At 55.8% G+C, this 18,556-nt stretch overlaps 1 protein-coding gene and 1 non-coding gene across 13 annotated transcripts; one reads left to right on the top strand and one right to left on the bottom strand.

Moving 5' to 3' along the window:
* The first annotated feature begins 82 nt into the window (after positions 1-82).
* On the top strand, positions 83-17,344 carry EPN1 (epsin 1). 12 transcript variants are annotated; one of them, XR_002777027.1, is made up of 12 exons: positions 84-354; positions 3,150-3,475; positions 7,031-7,280; positions 9,225-9,349; positions 9,753-9,827; positions 10,307-10,390; positions 11,271-11,568; positions 12,011-12,115; positions 12,252-12,338; positions 13,152-13,409; positions 13,507-15,276; positions 16,485-17,344. XR_002777027.1 is itself a non-coding variant. In XM_023522795.1 (12 exons), exons 3-12 carry the CDS (start codon positions 3,248-3,250, stop codon positions 13,713-13,715), a joined length of 1,719 nt encoding a protein of 572 aa, XP_023378563.1. In that variant the 5' UTR covers positions 84-354; positions 1,304-1,394; positions 3,150-3,247; the 3' UTR covers positions 13,716-17,344. The 12 variants fall into 12 exon arrangements, 10 of the variants coding, with proteins under 10 accessions (XP_023378566.1, XP_023378563.1, XP_011377529.1 ...); XR_002777028.1 differs by having other exon boundaries at positions 13,507-15,280; XM_023522795.1 differs by adding an exon at positions 1,304-1,394 and having other exon boundaries at positions 13,507-17,344.
* On the bottom strand, positions 12,642-12,743 carry LOC111731259. The gene has a single exon (XR_002777038.1). It is a non-coding gene; the product is annotated as a U6 spliceosomal RNA (small nuclear RNA).
* Positions 17,345-18,556: the final 1,212 nt, after the last annotated feature.

The following is an 18,556-nucleotide window of genomic DNA, read 5'->3' as shown; positions in this document are numbered from 1 at the left end:
TACGATCCGGAAGTGACGCAGACCTGTGGACTGGTCTGCGGAAGTGTGCTGCGCGGGCTCCGCAATCAGGGCCGGGAGGGGCTTGCAGCCACTTCCGCTTCCGGTCCGTCGCTTCTTTCGGTTGCTTCCCGTCCTCTCGGCGGCTCATCTCCCCCGCCCGGCTGTCCGCGCCCCTCCTGGGCGCCGGGGCGGCAGGGCTGTCGTCGTGCGGCTCTCCGTGCTTCCGCCTGTGCGCCCGAACGCGCCTCAGTGTCTGCCGCCCGCGGCTCTCCGCGCGCCCCGTGACACCGAGGTCGAGCGGGGGCAGGGGGCTGCCCCCCATGACCCCCCGGTGCCCGGTGTGAGGGAGCCGAGGTGAGCGCGGGGCCCAGCGTTCCGGCGTCTGCTGGCCCCCGATCGTCTCCGCGGCCGTCGCGTCTATGCCCCCGTCGGCCGTGACTGCCCGCGTCTCTCGGTCTCTGGCGTCTGTCTCTGGGAGCGCCTCCGTCTCCCGCGGGATGCGCCTGGGCCTAACCCGTGCTAGTGTCCATTCTGCTGTTTGTACAAAGCCTTGTCCGCGTGTGTCTGTCCTGGGTCTCGTTCTGCTTCTGCGCGCCGCCACGTCCCGCGTCTGACGGTCAAGATCAATGTTCGCGTCTCTCTCCGAGCTTGTGAGTCTTCAGTGCCAGGTGCCTCCACTCTCTGCTTCTGGCGCTTCCCTCTGCCGCAGTTTTCCCATCTCCTTTCCCTCCTGTCCCCTCTTCCACCCCGAGCCCCTCTCCGCGGTCTGTGCTTAGTCTAGGATCTGCTCCTCCAGGCTCCCGAGTCTGGTGGTGGGTGAATAGCCTGGGTCTCCAACCAGAGGCCCACTGCTTGCTAGCCTGTGATACCTGTCAGGTGACTTTTCGCCAGACCTCAGTGTCCTAGCCTTTAAAATTAGGACGTTCGTTGTTCCTGCTCATAGGGCCACTGTGCGTTTTGACGGAGGTGATACTTGTAAAGTGCCCCACACTGGCCAGTGGAAGATGTGTAACAACTAGGAGCTCTGGTTTCCACCATTAATATATGTTCACTTCCACAAATGTTCGATATTGGTCATTTGAGTGCTCCTTGGAGAATTTTGCCGTAACATTTGTTCTCTGTTTCATCTAACAATTCTCTTGAATCAACTTATTTTGAAAAGCTTAGTCTCATTTTAGGCAGCACTTGTGAAATCTTAGCGTTGGGGAGCTAGTTGTGTATTTTTCTAATGCACACAGTATTAAGACAGTACATCTTCTGATGACACTCCTTTGGAAACATTCTGGTTGTCCTCTGATAATAGTGGCAGCCAATGTTATTGAGTGCCTACTATCAGTGGGGCTTGGGGCCAAGCACTTAATGTGCCCATCCTGTTCCACCAGCGAGCCTACCAAGTAGGAGTTCTCCCCTTTGTTTGGGAGTGGAGCTTGCTGTGCTGCGAGCTGATGGCCAAGATTGGGTGTTCTTTTCGTTATTTCCCAGTTTTTTCTTTCTCAGTCCAGTTACTGCCTCTTTTTATTTCAAGGCTTTTTCTCTTTATCTTTCTGCCTCGCTATCTATCCACATTTCTCTCAGTTTCTGGCTGCATCCTTGTCTGTCTCACCATGTCTCCGGGTTGCTCCGCTGCCTGGCTTTCTCTATGCTTCTCTCTTTCCTTGTCTCTCTCATTCCCAATCTTCTCACTCTCCTCTGTGTGTGTCACATCATTTCTTTGTCTTAGTGTGTCTAGCTAGGCCTGTCTTGGTTGTCTGGCCTTCTCTTTTCAGTTGTCTCCCAGCGCCTGGTCCTCCAGCCTGAGTTCAAGGCAGGGGCTAGCCACTGGCCCCAGGATTCAGGTTGTGAGAGGGCTCAGGAGATCTCTGGCAGTGGTTGTTGGAGAGGCTGGGACTGGTGGTCAGAGCTTGCCCTGGAACCAGGCTGCTCTGGGAGTGAGGCATGTGTCCTGGGGCAAGGGAGTTAGCCTTTCTGTGCCTCATTTCCTCCCCAGTGAGGTGGCCGTGGGTCATGGACTTGTGAGGATTAATTCAGTTGCTACAAGTAAAGTACTGGTGCAGGGTCAGGGCTACATGATTTCTGCAGTTGTCATCACTTAACTGATTCCTGCCCTTCTGTTTCTTTCCCTGTCACTCTTCTTTAGGCAAAGGTCAATTGAAAACCATAAATTTTGGAGTCCAGGGGAGCCTGGGGTTACGCCTGTGCTGCTAGGCATAGTGATGACCTTGGGTGAATTACTCAACCTCCCAGGACCTGCTTCCCTGTGAGAAACACCTTGGGCAGTGTTAAATGAAATAGCACTCAGGCAGCCCCAGGCAAGCACCTGGGAAGCAGCTTGCAGCTGTGCTGTTCCTTATCTCTTCTCGCTTGGGCCTCTCTTCTCCTCACCCTTGGGACTCTTGTTCCTGGCTCCCCTCCCCCATCGCTGTACTCCCTTGTCTCCTCTTTTCTGTGTGTCCTTGTTTCATTCTTGGGTTCTGCTCCTTCCACCCTTGCTCCTTCCCTTCCAGTTTATTGAATAGCTCTTTGGGGCCAGTGCTTCTGATGAGAAAAGCCGTGTCCAGACACACACGGTCTCTGCTCCCCATGGGCCTGGTGGTGTCAGCCTTAGCCACAGAATCAGACAAATGAGTGTCATATCACTAGGCGATGGTCTATCCAGGAGGCCCCTGGGAATGGGGACCTTGGGATTCAGGAAGCTTAAGTGGTGCCCTCGGGGCAAGTGGAAGTGACCTGGTGAGGGAGTGGAAGAGTAGGTGACCCAGTCCGGACACAGTACTTCCTGTGCCCTGACTCTCAGTTTTCTGGGTTACTGAACGGAGCCCCACTTTACAGAAGAGGAAACTGAGGTGCATGAGTTGTCAGCCTGCCCAGGTGGCTGGACCAGGAAGTGCTGGCTGGGGTGTGCCCCCAGGGCCCATGATCTGTCACTGCACACTCTGCCTCGCTGAGCAGGGGCCCAAGCAGGAAGGAGCTGGGTACAATTGAGGAACCGAACTGGACAGGATGACTAAGATGGAGGTTGACAAGGGCTAGAGCTTTCTAGGTCACGGCATCCTCAATCTGTCATGCAGTGGGGAGCCTGTACCTATCGGGGTTTGGGCTGGGTGGCCCCAGGTGCCCCTTGTGTTTCCAAGGACCTCTCCTATTCTCAGATGTGGTGACCTGCCAGTTCCTGCTGTGGCCTCCCTACTCAAGTTGGCCCCTCTGCCCACATCCCAGGGGCACAGTCCCCGCACCTCCACTGGCCACCATGTCAACCTCCTCTCTGCGGCGCCAGATGAAGAACATCGTCCACAACTACTCAGAGGCTGAGATCAAGGTCCGCGAAGCCACAAGCAACGACCCCTGGGGCCCGTCCAGCTCACTCATGTCCGAGATCGCCGACCTTACCTACAATGTTGTCGCTTTCTCAGAGATCATGAGCATGATCTGGAAGCGGCTCAACGACCACGGCAAGAACTGGCGACACGTCTATAAGGTTGGTGGGCAGGCACGGGCAGGCTGGTGCCACCTGGGCTGCCACCACCCTTCTGGTTTTCCAGAGGTGCCTGCGCCTTTCTGTATGGTTTCTCTTGTTTAACAGAGGCCACGCATATAAAGTATTAGGGTTTTGAACCTGATGATTTAAACCGATTTTGAAGAAGTGGCACTTTCATAGGGTACACCCCCCTGGAAGGCCTAAGCAGGTGCCCAGTTTCCTCCCTCGGGGCAGCTGTGTCCCCAGTTTGTCTTCCAGGGCCATCTGTGTGTGCACGTCCAGGCTAATGGGTGGCACCGGGGACTTTTGGGGCCATGGACCTTAAATGCAGGTGGTTCCTGGGCTGTATGCAGTGTCACAACTCAGGACTATATACGTTGAGAGTGGGTTCTACTATGTCAGTTATATCCCACTTTTAAGTAAGAAAAGGAAGCTAAATTCTAGAGGTCGTATCCCATCAAGACATGAAAGTTTGGTTACTTTTCTCTTTTTTTTTTACAAAGGTATAACAGTCTCTTGTGTAGGGTGGGTTATAATTGATGTAACCAGCTATTTGGTGATGGATTTTTAAGTGAATTGCAACGCTTTTACAACCATGGCTGCCGCGAATATCCTCGTATCCTCTAAAACTGGAATTTCTGAGTTGAAGGATCCATGCATGTATCATTTTGATAATGTGACCTCCACAAAAGTGGCCCATTTATTCACCCATAGTGACAAATGCACACACCCTAATCCAGGGTCCAGAGAGACAAACTTCAGGCTCTGGGCACAGGGAACGAATCTGCAGTCGGCACTCAGTGGCCAGGTTCCCATTTGACCTCTGCTTTGGGGGCCTGGCATCCCCTCCTCTGGTCAGGAAGTGGCCAAGGGCATGGGCTAGCGCAGGTGGCCAGACCCTATTCCCAGCAGTGTGACCTTGGACCAGTCCCTGGACCTCCCTTTCTGTGAGGATTGGGCCCCATGCCAGGTTAGTATGTCTAGCTCAGGAGTGTTGGCGGGGCCTCTGTGGCTGACTTGTCAGTAGAAGTCAGCTTGAGGGCCTGAGCTGTGTGTGCTGGTGGGCGTGGTGGGGAGGCACTGGCCTTGGGGACCCATCCTGGGGCCCACACTGGCAGCCTCTCTCCTGTAGAGGCTGTGTTGGTTCCTTTGTCTCCAAGATGAGCAGACTGGGCCTGGAGGGGTGGCCTTGCTCATAGTCAGCAGAGATACAAGGCTGTGTCCTGGCGTTCCCTGTGTACCCCAACAAACCCAGATTGGGTCAGCGACTTGATGGACTCGTCGTTTCTAGGCAAGCTTTTTTGTGGAGGTGACCGAAGGGACAGAGCCTGCTGGGCTAACACCCGGAGAGTAGCTCAGAGCTGGAGAATTGGGTGCATGAGTCAGGTGAGTCCTGAGGGCCCTGGATGGCAGGTTCTTCCTGATGGGTGGCTGGGGGAGTGTGTTTGTGGGCAGAGCACAGTGGGGGAGCTTTTCCTGTCTCTCTTTTTTGGGTTGGAGACTGAAGCGCAAGGAGGCTCAGGGTACCCAGGATGCAGTGGGACTTGAGAGGAGCCCCAGAGCCCCTCTTGGCTTGGCTGTGTCATTTCCTTGTCCGAGGAGCGCAGGGTGGTCAGTGAACTCTGGCCCAGGCTGAAGGTGGCCTGCCCGCCTTGTAAGCGGGGCTCTGCCACATGCAGTCAGGCCCCCCCATGTGCCACCCCCACTCTACGGTGGGGTCTGTGGCCCTGAAAAGCTTGGGCTTACTGCCTGGGCCTCACAGAGATGCCTACTCTTCTCCGTCTTAAACTGAGACTTGTGCTCTGATGTCCCAGACAGCCTTAACCGAGCTGGTCTAAGAATTAACAGGGACCATTGGGCTGTCTAGTTGTCCCCTTTTAAAACATTTTCCATCGAGGTGTGTGTACACCTGTGTGGCCACCACCCAGAGAGAGGACTCTTCCTGTACCCCAGAGGCCCGGGCCCTGCCTTCTGTGTGAGATTGTTCTGGAACTTTGTTCCAGGAACGCATGTAGCACAGGCCTGTCTGGGTGGTCAGTGCACAGGAAGGCATCCATGTGTTCCCAGCATGTGAGCACACAGCGGCTCATGTGTGTAACCCCCCACCCCCGCCCCATAGGTGTTTGGGTTACTTCTGGGTTCACCATCTTTAACTACAGTTCCAAAGTCCTCAGAGCTCTGAAAATGAAAGTTTTCAGTTTGTTTGGGGCAGGGCCCTACCTGGACTGAAATAAGGTTGTTTATCTGGTGTTTGTCAGTCCCACATTGGTGGCTGTGGGTGTGACCTCGGCTGGGGGCTCTGTCATGCTTGGGAGCAGCAGGGCTGTACCTGAGTTTGGAGCTCACCTTCTGTGTGGGTGCGGCTGGTCCTTTCTGCTCTGACTGCAAAACCCTGGAGGGCGGGTTAAGGACTAACTGCAGATGACGGAGCTAGATATCCAGCACGCCTTTGAGAAGCTGGCACATCCAGGTTGGGGTTGTGTTGGTGAGCCACAGCAGGCACCCAGCAGACGTCACAGTGGGTCAGAGAGCTTGCCCCAAATGGCCAGCCCCTCCCTCTGTTGTTTCCTGAGTGGGTTTGGGGGCTCCGTGAGTCTGTGGAATCATCTGCAAAGTCTAAAGTGTGCCCTCTTCCAAGGATGGTTCCACAGTCTTGTACAGAGTCTGTAAGGGGCCATTACCCTGCGCCTGGCTCCCCAGACCTGCCTGGAGCCCAGGATCCAAGACCACAGAGGCCTTGCCTGGGTTTTCTTTTCCCATTTAGTTTTAACTTGCCTGAAAGAGGATTCGTTCTCAAGTCATAAAATGCTGAAGCCACCAAAGGGTGTTGGTTCCTCCCTGAGCTTCCAGCATGCCGTGTGTCCTGCCCCAGGAGCCCAGGCCCAGACGGGCCCTGCAGGCCTTTTCCCCAGTATGTTGGGGTAAGGTTTCACACGAGAAGCGATGACCCACTCTACAGTGACGGAGCTGTGGAGAGTGTGGCCCTTGTGAACGTGGTGTGGCTGACGTTTCCCAGCTGTGCTCCTTTAGATTCGCACATCACAGAAATGGGCAGGGTCTGCATTGCCGGTGATGCCCAGGTGGGCCTGTGGTGACTGCAGCTGCCACATCCCTATTCTTTCATGGAGGAGCACGTGGATCACAGGCTGTACCATCTACCCTTTCCAAGTGGGCACTTCAGAGGTATCAGGCACACTCACCACTGCAGTCTGGGGTATTCTTGTCACCCCAACAGACTTTGTGCGCACCAAGAATGACACCTGGTGTCCCCAGCCCACGGCTGGCATGACTGCTTTTCCTTGGGTCTGCCTGTCCTGGCACTTCGTGTGAGTGGATCACATGCTGTGCTCCTGGTGCTGCTCTCTCAGCATGGCGCGCTTAGGTCCCACCTAGGTGGCGGCACATGTCTGTGTGTTCCTCCTTTCGAGGGCTGTATAATACCCCATTGTGTGGATGGGCTGTGCTGGTTCATCCACCCTCTGATGGCACCTAAGTTGGTGCGGGGAAGTCCCAGTGGGTGGCCTTGTGGGTGACCTGCTGCATTCTGCTCCACAGGCCATGACGCTGATGGAGTACCTCATCAAGACGGGCTCGGAGCGCGTGTCGCAGCAGTGCAAGGAGAACATGTATGCTGTGCAGACGCTCAAGGACTTCCAGTACGTGGACCGCGACGGCAAGGACCAGGGTGTGAATGTGCGCGAGAAAGCTAAGCAGCTGGTGGCCCTGCTGCGAGACGAGGACCGGCTGCGGGAGGAGCGTGCCCACGCACTCAAGACCAAGGAGAAGCTGGCACAGACAGCTGCTGGTAAGGCCTGGCTGCGACCCCTTTTCACTGTTCTCTCTTCACCTGACACAGGCTCCTTCTGGCTCTGTCCTTTCCCTCTCGCCGTGGGGCTCTGGAGCTGAGACGTGTCATTATGTTCACACACATTAGCCAGTCACCTCCTTAAGGCCTAGGTGTGCCCTGCCCTCGGCCTGGGCCCTAGAGCTGCCAGGCCAGTGCGCCGCGGTCCTTACAAGAGTGGCCAGTGCCCAAGGGGAGGAAGCTCTGCGGCTGGGACAGCCCTCTGGCGAGGGGACAAGCATGCTGATAGCTGAGAGGCTGTCCTTCCATCAGGCTAGAGGCAGAGCTTGCTTTTAAGTTTTAGGAAGTGATGGGGCGCAGTGAGCTCCATTTGGCAGGTGGCAACTAGCACCTGAAAGAACAAGTTGGAGTAGAGAGATAAGAGGGTCCCAGTGTGTCTATGTCGGGAATCTTTGCACACAGGGTGTGGGGGTCTGGAGTGTGAAAAAGGGCTCGCCATATAAGCTAGTCCAGAGATGGAGGAGTGCATGCAGTGGGGTGGCCCTGTAGGGTCCAGGCAGGAAGGGAAAGATCCAGTTAATGCCTGGAGTTTGCCACAGAGCGTGGGCTGCGGGGGACACCAGGAAATGAGAAGTGGCATTTTACCAGGCAGTGGTTGGGACGGGGACAGGTTCAGGGCAGCCTTATGTGGAGTCAGAGTCATCTGGGCCTGCAGGACAAACCAGGTTCCTGGCATGTCAGGGATGGCTGGACGTTCTGCTCGGGCCTTTCATGTACGGTCACTGTCTAGTATCCACGAGGACGTTGTATATGTCTGGGGCCACAGAAAACAGCGTGTCATGCAAGGGCGCACATGCAGGGGAGAATGGGGTGCTTTTGGAGGGGCTTTGGGCAGGCCTCGTGGCATCCTCTATGGGGCCAGAGGGCCCATGTGTCCGCTTTCTCCTCATGGCTGCTCCATTTCTGCCTCTCAGCTGGGCCCTTGTCTGAGCTCTGGGCTTTGTGCTCCTTCAGCTTTATTCCCAGACCCTGAAATTTGAATTTCGTGTAGATCACACATTTTGAGATATTATTAACTTTTTGTTTCACCCCTAACTGCTCAAAATTAGGGAACCCTTTCTTGGCTTGTGGGCAGGCAGAGCACGTGTGTCCGCAGCCCAGTTTGCTGCCTCCCAGTTCTGGGGCACAGTGTGGGGCCAGCCGGGAGCATGTCTCTTGACACACTGCAAGGGGCTGAGAGGGCCGTGGGGCTCTGAGAGGGACCTGGACAGGTGCCCAAAGGCCTGCCCGGTGCCTTTGTTTCTCCACAAGCAGAGGCCTGGCCACATTGGGAGGGGTGCAGGTGGTGCCTGGTCAGCTCAGCTCACCCCCACTGCCGCATCCTGGCCCATGCTTCCGTCCTCCACCCTTGCAGATAGCCAGCTTCTTCCTTTCCTGTCTCTGTCCTTTCCATGGTCATGACTCGGGCTGCTCACGTGGGATGGAGTTGGGGGTGGGATGCATGTGCTGTGCTCTCCTGATCCCTTGGTCCTGGAGAGGTACAGGTATTGAGCAGCCCTAGAGACCAAATCTCTAGTCTCCGCATCTAGAGTATGCAGGGCTTTCCCTGGCTCTTACCAGGGAGGGAGGCCCTGTGACAGGCTGGGAGCATATGGGAATCCTTGGCTCCACATGGTGCAGGAACCCAGGTCTCAGGGCTTAGAGGTTCCTGAAGTCCCCTTCCTCTTTATCAGTAGGGCGAGCCTTCTCTGACCTGCCCTGCCCCGCCCCGCCCCGCCCCGCCCCAGGTGGGGCTGAGTAGGCCCAGTGCACAGCTCTTCTCCCACCCTCCTAGGGAAACTGGTGTCTGTGTCCTGGGTGGGGGGCGTGGTCTTGGGAGTGGTCAAGCTGAGGGGTTCCCTCTGCTTCCTCAGTGTCTCACTGTCTCCCTGGTTCTCCTCGCAGCCTCCTCAGCAGCTGTGGGCTCCGGGCCCCTGCCTGAGGCAGAGCAGGCCTGGCCGCAGAGCAGTGGAGAGGAGGAGCTGCAACTGCAGTTGGCCTTGGCCATGAGCAAGGAGGAGGCCGACCAGGTACTGTGGCCACCTGGGCCCACATGGTGGAGAAGGGTTTTATTTCCGTCTGCCATCCCATCTCCATGCCTTACCTACAGCTCCACCTGCCCCTCTCTCAGGCTCGCTCTGTTTCTCTGTTCCTCTGTCTGTTCTGTCTTATGTCTCTGCTCGCCCGCTGACCTTGTCTGTCTCTGTCCTGTCTGGAAACACTCCTCCTTTTTCTCTCCCTGGATGCTTGTCTTGCCCTGTCTGGCTCCAGTCCCCTCGCCCAAGCTGTCTCCCTGCTCTGTCTCTACCTGCCCCTCACTGGTTTGGGGACTGTCGCCTTGTATGTGTGCCTCTGTCTGACCTCTCTTCTCTGTCTGTTTCCCTCTCTCCTGGCCTGGCCCCTGCCCCGGCCCCTCACACTCTCTCTCCCCAGCCCCCGTCCTGCGGCCCTGAGGATGACGTCCAGCTCCAGCTGGCCCTTAGTTTGAGCCGTGAGGAGCACGATAAGGTCAGAGCAGCATCTCTGCCCCCCCATGCTCCCCTGAAACTCTCCCTAGGCCCCTGCCACCTCACTCCTTCCTAAAGGGCCCCACTCCACCGCCCCTCTGCAGTTCCCATATGTTCACACCATGGCATTTCTAGCTCTAGCACCTTGTGTAAAGCGGATTCTCAGACGACACCCATATATGTTAAGTAGGTGCCCGTGGTGGCTCTGGTGGCGAGGGCCTTCCCTCTCCCCAACTGTAGTCGTAGCCTTCATCGCCCACGGCAGTGCAGACAGCATCAGGCACACGGGCCCGTGCTTCCCTGCCTGTCAGAGCACCATCCTTGTCCCCACACCTGCCTGCGACCCTGTGTCCCACCCCATCCCACATGTCGTCTGCATCCCATTTTAATTTTAGTTGCCTTCTGGGTGGGAGAGGGTACTCGGGTGCCCAGTCACTCAGACTGACCCTTTCCTGCCACCTGCCTCTGTGGCCCAAACAGGAGGAGCGGATCCGCCGTGGGGACGACCTGAGGCTGCAGATGGCCATTGAGGAGAGCAGGCGGGAGACAGGGGGCCAGGGGGAGGTGAGTGTGGGGGAGGGGACTGGTGGGAAGTAAGTGGGGTGGTGGTGTTAGGCTGGGAGGAGGTATGAAGAGGAGGTGATCTATGGTCTGAAGGAGGTGAGTGTAGCGGGGAGGTGAGTATGTGTGGAGGTGGGTGTTGGGGGAGGTGAGTGTGGGACCATGTCTCCCGCACCTCTGCCCTCTGTGCATGCAGCAAACGTCCAAGGTGGTCTTGTTCTTTGGTCTCTTGTTCTGTAAGCTCACATAGTTCACGTGAGTGTCCCAAGTGTCTTCGCAGCACAACCACCCTCCCAGACGGTGGCTGCAGGTCGCGAGGCTTGCCCTGATTCCCAGGGTGGGGACCAGACCCCTACTGATAGGGGGCAGTAGATGGCGCAAGGCTGGCCTGGCATGGGGGTCTTACAGTGCCCCTACTTACAGCTCAGCAGGATCTCAGCCCCCTTCCACCCCTTTCACCCTGGGGAGGATGGGGGGACCTCACATCCAGAAACATGGGCCCTGGTCAGCTGGGTTCCCCACGACACGGAACTCGTGCACGTGCATGTATGTGTGTGGTCTCTGGGAAGCCAGGCGTGTGCAGTGACCCACATTTGCTGGGTCCCAGCCAGGCCTGCTCAGGGGACCTGGGGTTCCCTGGCCAACAGAGTGTGCCAATCAGCCTGGCTGCCCAGGGATGTGGGGGCTCCCTGGGTGGCTTTGCTCTCTGTCCTTGTTGGGCCATGGTGGACATGAGGCACGGATGGAGGGCTGGCTTGGGACTGAGCAGGGAGACTAGGAATGAGCGTGGCTGCTGCCTCCCGGGACTACTGCCCCAGCCTGGCCGGCTCCTTCCCTGTGGTCCTGTCTGCCCTGCGCCCTCACAGCCTCTCTTCCCCTGCAGTCCTCCCTCATGGATCTTGCGGATGTCTTCACGGCCGCAGCTCCTCCAACAGCCTCGGACCCCTGGGGTGGCCCAGCGCCCATGGGCACCGCCTCGGCTGCCCCCACCTCAGACCCATGGGGCGGACCTCCTGTTCCGCCAGCTGCTGATCCTTGGGGTGGTCCGGCCCCTACACCGGCCTCTGGGGACCCCTGGAGGCCTGCTGCCCCTGTGGGGCCCCCAGTCGACCCTTGGGGTGGGACCCAGACCCCTGCAGCTGGAGAAGGGCCCACGCCTGACCCATGGGGGAGCTCGGATGGTGAGTGCCAGCCCCTACATTTTTGTCTGGACGCATCCCTGGGCCTGCCTGGCCTGAGGAGGGCAGGGAGGGGCACAGTGAGTAGGCACTGGCGGGGCTGGGGTTGAGTTGGGGATTATGGGGGCTTCACCAGGGTGGGAGGGCAGGGCTGGAGCACATCCGTCCTTTCATCTTGGCCGGAGGCTTCCTGGGGGCATTGTAGAGTCCTCAGGGCTGAGGACTTAGCCAGGAGGGGACACATGGGCAAAGGCCAGGCTATGTGAGCGCCCAGGGCTGGACTGTGATGAGGGGAGGGTTGGGCTTGGGGGAACTGGGGGTGCTTCTGAGTGGTGGGGGCTGGAGTGGGGCTCTTGCTTGGGAACAGTCAGATTTCAGAGGAGACAGACTGCCACTTGCCAGGCAGGTAGAGCCCAGTGCCTCATGTGCCTCCTCCTTCACCCAGGTGGGGCCCCGACCAGTGGACCCTCGGTCTCCGATCCCTGGGCCCCGGCCTTCTCAGACCCCTGGGGGGGGTCACCTGCCAAGCCCAGCACTAATGGCACCACAGGTACTCGGTGGGCGCTGAGTCATGAGGGACGAGTCTTGTCTCATGAGTACCAGGCGTTGGGGGTGGAGGCAAGCCCCTGAAGGAGCTGAGTGGATACCCTGACCACCACCACCCCCCCCACCCCCCCCGCCCACAGTGGTCGGGGGCTTTGACACAGAGCCTGACGAGTTCTCTGACTTTGACCGGTTGCGCACAGCCCTACCGACCTCAGGGAGCAGCACAGGTGAGCCTGCCCCGCCTGCTCCTACCTGGCCCCCACACTGGTGTCTGAGAGACCCCGCTCCATGGGTCCATTGAGCGAGATGAAAGCAGCTCTGGGTTGGGTCCATCTTTTTTTCAAACAACTTTATTGAGGTATAATTGATCATTCCTCGTCTTCAAAAAGGCGTTTTTAACTTCGTTTTGAAATAATTTCAAAAAAAGTTGTAAAAATGGTACAAAGAATTCACTTGGTTGAGGTTCCCCAGATGCTAACTCCGATCTCTCTGTCATCCTGGAATGTTCCTTTGAGTGCATTGCAGACTGCAGATGTTTTTGTCTATGCCATGTTACGTGTGTCATCCTTGTGCAGGGGCAGTGCTAATCTTTCTGTGTCATTCTGATTTTAGTATGTGCTGCCGAAGTGAGCACATTCCCAGTCTTTTTTGTTCACACAAATTTGTGCATTCTTTTTTCTACATTAAGAGAGGAGTCTTAAATTAATTTTTTCAAAAATTAGGTCTCAGACTCACAAATGTCACCCAGCCCCTTGGGGTCACTTGCGGTTTCCCCACCATGCACTGTTGTCTGGACTGTGGGCTGGTGAGGCATGTGGAGCTGGCTGCCCCGTAAGCAGGCCCATCTGCCCTCCATCTTCTGGGTTCTGTCGGAGTAGTTTTCCCAGTCACTGCTCTGGAGCTTGTCAGTTTTCCTGCGACCTTTGTCCCTCGGCCTTAGGCCCTCCAGGTTTTGGCCCCGGGCTCTGCTACCTGGTACCGTCACCTCCTTTCCAAGACCCTGCCACCCGTCTTTCCTCTGAGTCCCTCTGCCCCTCCAGGGGAGCTGGAGCTGCTGGCTGGAGAGGTGCCCGCCCGCAGTCCCGGGGCGTTCGACATGAGTGGGGTCGGGGGCTCTCTGGCTGAGGCTGTGGGGAGCCCCCCGCCCGCAGCTGCCCCAGCCCCCACGCCACCTACGCGGAAGACGCCTGAGTCGTTCCTGGGGCCTAACGCGGCCCTCGTCGACCTGGATTCGCTGGTGAGCCGGCCGGGCCCCACGTCACAAGGAGCCAAGGCCTCCAACCCCTTCCTGCCAAGTGGTGAGTGTGGCCCCCAGGGCAGGGACACCGGCCCCGCCAGTGATCTCCTGGGCAGACCCTCCTGACTGCTCTGTGCATCTCTGTCCTCTCTCTGCAGGAGCCCCGGCCACTGGTCCCTCCGTCACCAACCCCTTCCAGCCCGCGCCCCCTGCAACGCTCACCCTGAATCAGCTCCGGCTCAGCCCTGGGCCCCCGGTCCCGGGGGCGCCACCGACATACATCTCCCCCCTGGGCGGGGGCCCGGGACTGCCCCCCATGATGCCCCCAGGTCCCCCAGCTCCCAGCACTAACCCCTTTCTCCTATGAGCAGGGGGGGCAGCCCAGCCCAGCTCCCACTGCTGCTCCCTGGGAGACCAGTGTCGTGAGTGCATGTGAAGCGGGGACCCCCAGCGCCCTCCCCTCCTGGGCCTACTCACACTACACTGCCCCCACATCCCCTACCTGCGTCCCGAGAAACTGGATGTGGGGTTTGGGGAGGGTGCTGGCCAGAGGAGGGCCCCTTCCTGTGGCATTAGAACGGGGACAGCTGTGCCCGTCCCCCCACTCCTGACTGGCCCCTCAATCAGTGTTTGAGCCTCCTTCTCCCCCCACATCCTCGGTGAATCCTTGGTGATGATTTCGGCAACTGTGGGAATAAATGGCAATTCTCATGGGTGTGGCTCCTCAAGTTCCCATCAGTGACTCACATGACCCTTCACTGGGGACCTGGGGCGTGGTAGCCAACACCTCATTCCCAAAAGCCCTGATGTCCTTACCCTCTGGAGCCCTGGTGGGGCTGTGCTGGGTGGATGGGCCCTCAAGCCCTGGCAGAGTGGCAGCCGTGCAGGCCTAGGCACTGTTACTCGTGAAGATCGGTCCAGGCACCGAGATCAGCCAGTTTGTGTTCTGGCCCAGGAGACACTTTGGGCATGGGCAAGGGCACAGGGAGGTGCAGAGCAGTGAGTCACAGCAGAAGGGGCAGCAAAACTGACCAGGATGGCCTATGCTGCCACACCCCCTACCCTTGATGGCAGTCAGGGCAGATGGCCAATGTGAGGGGGTAGCGTGTGAGCCATAAACAGCCGTGGAGACTGATCTCCGGGTGGATGGCAGTGGGAATGGCCTTGTGTGGCCAGAGGCAGCAGTCAGACATTCCTGCCAGGCAGTGTACAGTCTGTGGGCACCCTCTGCAGGCCAATGATAGGGAGTTTGTTCAAGCTGGCTGTGGGCTACTGTGGGGATGGGCCTGGCACCATTTTGGGTCAATAGGTTCAGGACTCAAGGTACCTAGAGGGCAGTGGCCAGTGCCCTGTCTGCTGAGTTATGAGGAGTTTGGGGCACAAGAAGGGAGTAGGGGGGCTATTGCCAGGGCCTGGGGTGCCGTCCCTGGGCAGAGCTGGGGCCACACTGGCCCGATGGGGGGTCCAGCCATGGCGAGTGCAGGGAGAGGGCCCATCCAGACCGTGTCACATTCTTGCTCACTGGATCGAGTACATGTTTTGTTACCTGCTGCCTCAGAAGCTTGTACTGTGCTTCATTGTAGTGGAGAGGTGAAAGGTAAGAGGCTTTTCTTAGTTTCCCATTTGTCATAGTGGAGAAGGCAGTAACGAAACAACAGACCCCAGCAGCAGCGTGCACGGTAGTCAGAACCTTGTTTCGGCCTGCTCTAGTGGGAACCTCTGCTTGATGTGAGAGCACAGCGGCTCTGAGATCCCATGTCTCCTCCGTTAGCCTTTCCAGAATATTCCAGGCAGCATTTTCACCAGGAACTACCACTTAAGCCTCTTCTACCCGCCATGTGGCCAGAGCACCCGGGTGGTGCATCACTGGACGTTGAAGAGATGACCATTCTTGCCTTGCTGGTTCACTCCTACTGTGTACGCGTCATGTATGTATGTGTCATTTTCTCATACAGCTCCAGGGCTTATGGTCAGGTGTTGAGCGCAGAGTTGAGATGCTTGAGTCCTTTGGGGGTGCTGGGAAGGGCCTTGCAGGTGAGGTTCCGACCAGGGTGTCTTCCCAGACAGCTGAAGTGGACGGGCATCCCCCAAGGCTGTTCCCTCCAGTGGGGCCGGGCGGCTGAGCCCTGAGAGAGCGTGTGGGTCTGCAGGGTCTCAGGGCGAGGCTTGCTGGCTGCACTGGGGAAATCAGGCCACTAGCGCCAGATGTGCTCACAGGGGACGCGCTGGTGCACACTTGCACTTGCTCTCACCTGCATCTTCCCTCTCACACATGTCCTGGAACGTTCTCTCAACACCCAGCCACAGACACGCACCTTCTCACATGCATGTGCATGTTTTTGCAGTGACTTCACCAGGCGACTCATGCTCATAGGTTCTCGGTCTCACCCCATCTCAGATTTTCTCACAAATCCACTCATACACTGCCCCTCTCTCAGCCAGCCTCTGCCTTCACCTCACATTTACCTTAAAAAAGAAATGCACTTTCAGACTCACTCTCTCTGCAGATGCTTCTCTGTCCTCTGGTGGGTCCCTGAATGCCGTCCTTCCCATCACGTCGGTCTCAGCACCCCTTTCATGCTTTTGATATGTGTGACACACCTTTCATGGTTCCGGGGGGTGGGGAACCACCACTGCCCACCACGTAATGTCCTACCACAGTCAGCAGACTGGCCTGTGGGCTGGCCGCCTGTTTTTGTAAATGAAGTAATGGAACGTAGTCACACCCATTTTCATATTGCCTGTGGAACCTTCCACCTGCAAAAGCAGCATTAAGTAGGTGTCACAGAAATCGTGTGGCCCATGAGCTTGATATATTGACCATCTGGCTCTTTAAAAAAAGTTGCTCCTGCAACTCCTTGTACTTTGTGGGACTTGTGCCTGCCACCCATCCCCAACCCTGCTACAACCACACACTCCCTGTGGGTTTCCAACAGGCTCTCCATGCAGAAATTGTACTTTTGCTGTCTTTTGTTTCTTATTATGTCTTCATGTTTTTGTTCTAGTTTTAGGGCTAATTCTTTAGTTTTATATTTCATCCACTTCATTTTATATCTGTTAGAATATTTCAAAGAGCACTAAACAACACTGGCATTTTAAAATACAAATTTTAATGCATTTTAAATTTCAACCACAGAACATTAGAGACAATAGTATCACCCCACTCACACCTCGGAAACAGCCTTGTTTGCTACAGCCGTCATTATCCTTGAGCAGGTCTGGTTTCATCTGTATCCCCTAACAGTCCTTCCCCTGGAGAATGATAATTATGTGATTCCTGGCTGGGAAGCATGAAGAAAATCATGATGACTTGAGCACGTGAATAAAACAGGAAAGTTAAAAATGGCACCGTGGTGGCACTGAGGTCCCCTCTACCTGGCTGGCATGCTCAGCCCCACCTGCAGGGACAGGTCGTCAGTCCTCTAAGGGCCAGCCTCTGCTGACTGCAGCATTCTACCAAACTATAGAAAGGAGAACATGTTTGAGGATCTTATAAGGATTCAGTATTCAGAATATATAAAGTACTCCTCAAACCAACAAAAATGAGCCAATACAGAAACGAAAGGAATAGGCATTTTTCCAAAGATATACAAACTGCCAGTTAGCGTGCGAGAAGATGTTCAACATCATTAGTCATTGGAGAAATGCAGATCAAGACCACAATGAGACACTACTTCACACCTGCTAGATGGATGTTGGAGAAAGGAAAATAACCAGGTCGGAAGATGGGGACAAACTGGAACTCGTGTGCATGGCTGGTGGCAATGTAAAATGATTCAGCAGCTGTGGGAAACAGGTGATTTCTCAACATGTTAAATACACAACTATGATGTGACAGTAATTTCACTCCTGGATACATATTCAAAAACTGAAAGCAGGGACTCAACAGATATTTGTATATCCATATTCACAGCCGTGTTATTGACGGTAGTCAAAAGGTGGAAACAACCCACGTTCATCAGTTAATAAACGATTAAATAAAGACAAATGAGTAAACAAAATGTTGTACGTACATAGACTGGAAGAATATTCAGCTATAAAAATAAATGAAATTTTGATACATGCTAGTGTGGAACAACGTTGAAAACATGATGCTTAGATAAGGCAGACACAGAAATATGCTATATGATCCCATTTAAATGAAGTACCTAGAGCAGGGAAATTCATAGAGACAAAAAAGTAGAATTGAGGATGTCGGGGGCTGGGAGGAGAGAGGACCGGTGAGTCAACTCTTCATGGGTACCGACTTTTTGTTGGGAATGATGAAGTCTTGGGTATAGATAGTAGTGATGATTATACCACTTAGTGTGTTTAATGCCACTGAGTTGTACACTTACATGTGGTCAAAATCAAATGTTATGTATATTTTTTATAACAAAATATAAAAATGGATAACTGGTAAACAATTACTAGATATTAGTATTCATGGGTGGTATAGAGGCTGACTTCTCTGTATTTACCAGTTCAACCGTGAGGTCAACAATGCAAGAGCAGACCCGGGGGCTCTAGGATCCCTAAGGACCAGCAGAAAGAGGCATCAGTATTATTTCCCATGTCCTGTGGACCACTGACTGTCACGGGAATGCAGACCTTCATTAAGACCCCGAACACCTAGCAGATGCAGCAGGGAGGACCAATAATCAGGGGCGGCTCCTCGGAGCTTCATCCAGTCTACTCTCATGAGAATGAGTGTGAAGAACTGGTAGGTACTCAGGACACAGGTGGAGCACAGGGTGGTGCTGTGAGCCACCCAGTGATTGTAACAGACAAGCTTACACCCAAGACTGGACTGGGGGTGGGGTGGAGCGTGGTCCTCACCACAAAAGCTGCCATCACGTGGGGAATCACAGTGGACAGAAGCACCAAGAGATTGACCAGCGCCATGTGGGTGTGAATCGTGTGTCGGCCTCTGCCTGTGGCCAAGCAAGAGTGGAGACACGTTATAGCAGAAGAGAATGACATTGGCCAGACCCCCAACTCCCACCTGCAGAAGTAAGATGGTTTTCAGAGCCACCTCCCCTGTGGCCCTTAGAGCACTCTTCTGAGAAGACATGATGAGGGCTTTGGCGTAGCCTGGAGCAAGAAGGAGGTTCTGCCTGTGAGAACATCAGCAGTCTTTGTAAACGACTAACACGGTAAAGGGTTCTCTTTTCTCCTGAGCAGAGAGACACTGTCATACTCCACAGAAATGGCTTTGCCTGCAAAACA

This window comes from Pteropus vampyrus, unplaced genomic scaffold (assembly GCF_000151845.1).
Source record: "Pteropus vampyrus isolate Shadow unplaced genomic scaffold, Pvam_2.0 Scaffold357, whole genome shotgun sequence".
NCBI classification, from domain to species: Eukaryota; Metazoa; Chordata; class Mammalia; order Chiroptera; family Pteropodidae; genus Pteropus; species Pteropus vampyrus.
This window is presented reverse-complemented; position numbering and strand designations above follow the sequence as displayed.

What these genes read in the sequence shown, in the direction of transcription:
- EPN1 (XM_011379227.2), top strand. Translation starts at nt 3,248, where the DNA reads ATGTCAACCTCCTCTCTGCGGCGCCAGATGAAGAACATCGTCCACAAC. An exon ending in ACTGGCGACACGTCTATAAG is followed by an intron (nt 3,476 to 7,030) that starts GTTGGTGGGCAG and finishes TCTGCTCCACAG; the next exon opens with GCCATGACGCTGATGGAGTA. An exon ending in GCAAGGAGGAGGCCGACCAG is followed by an intron (nt 9,350 to 9,752) that starts GTACTGTGGCCA and finishes CTCTCTCCCCAG; the next exon opens with CCCCCGTCCTGCGGCCCTGA.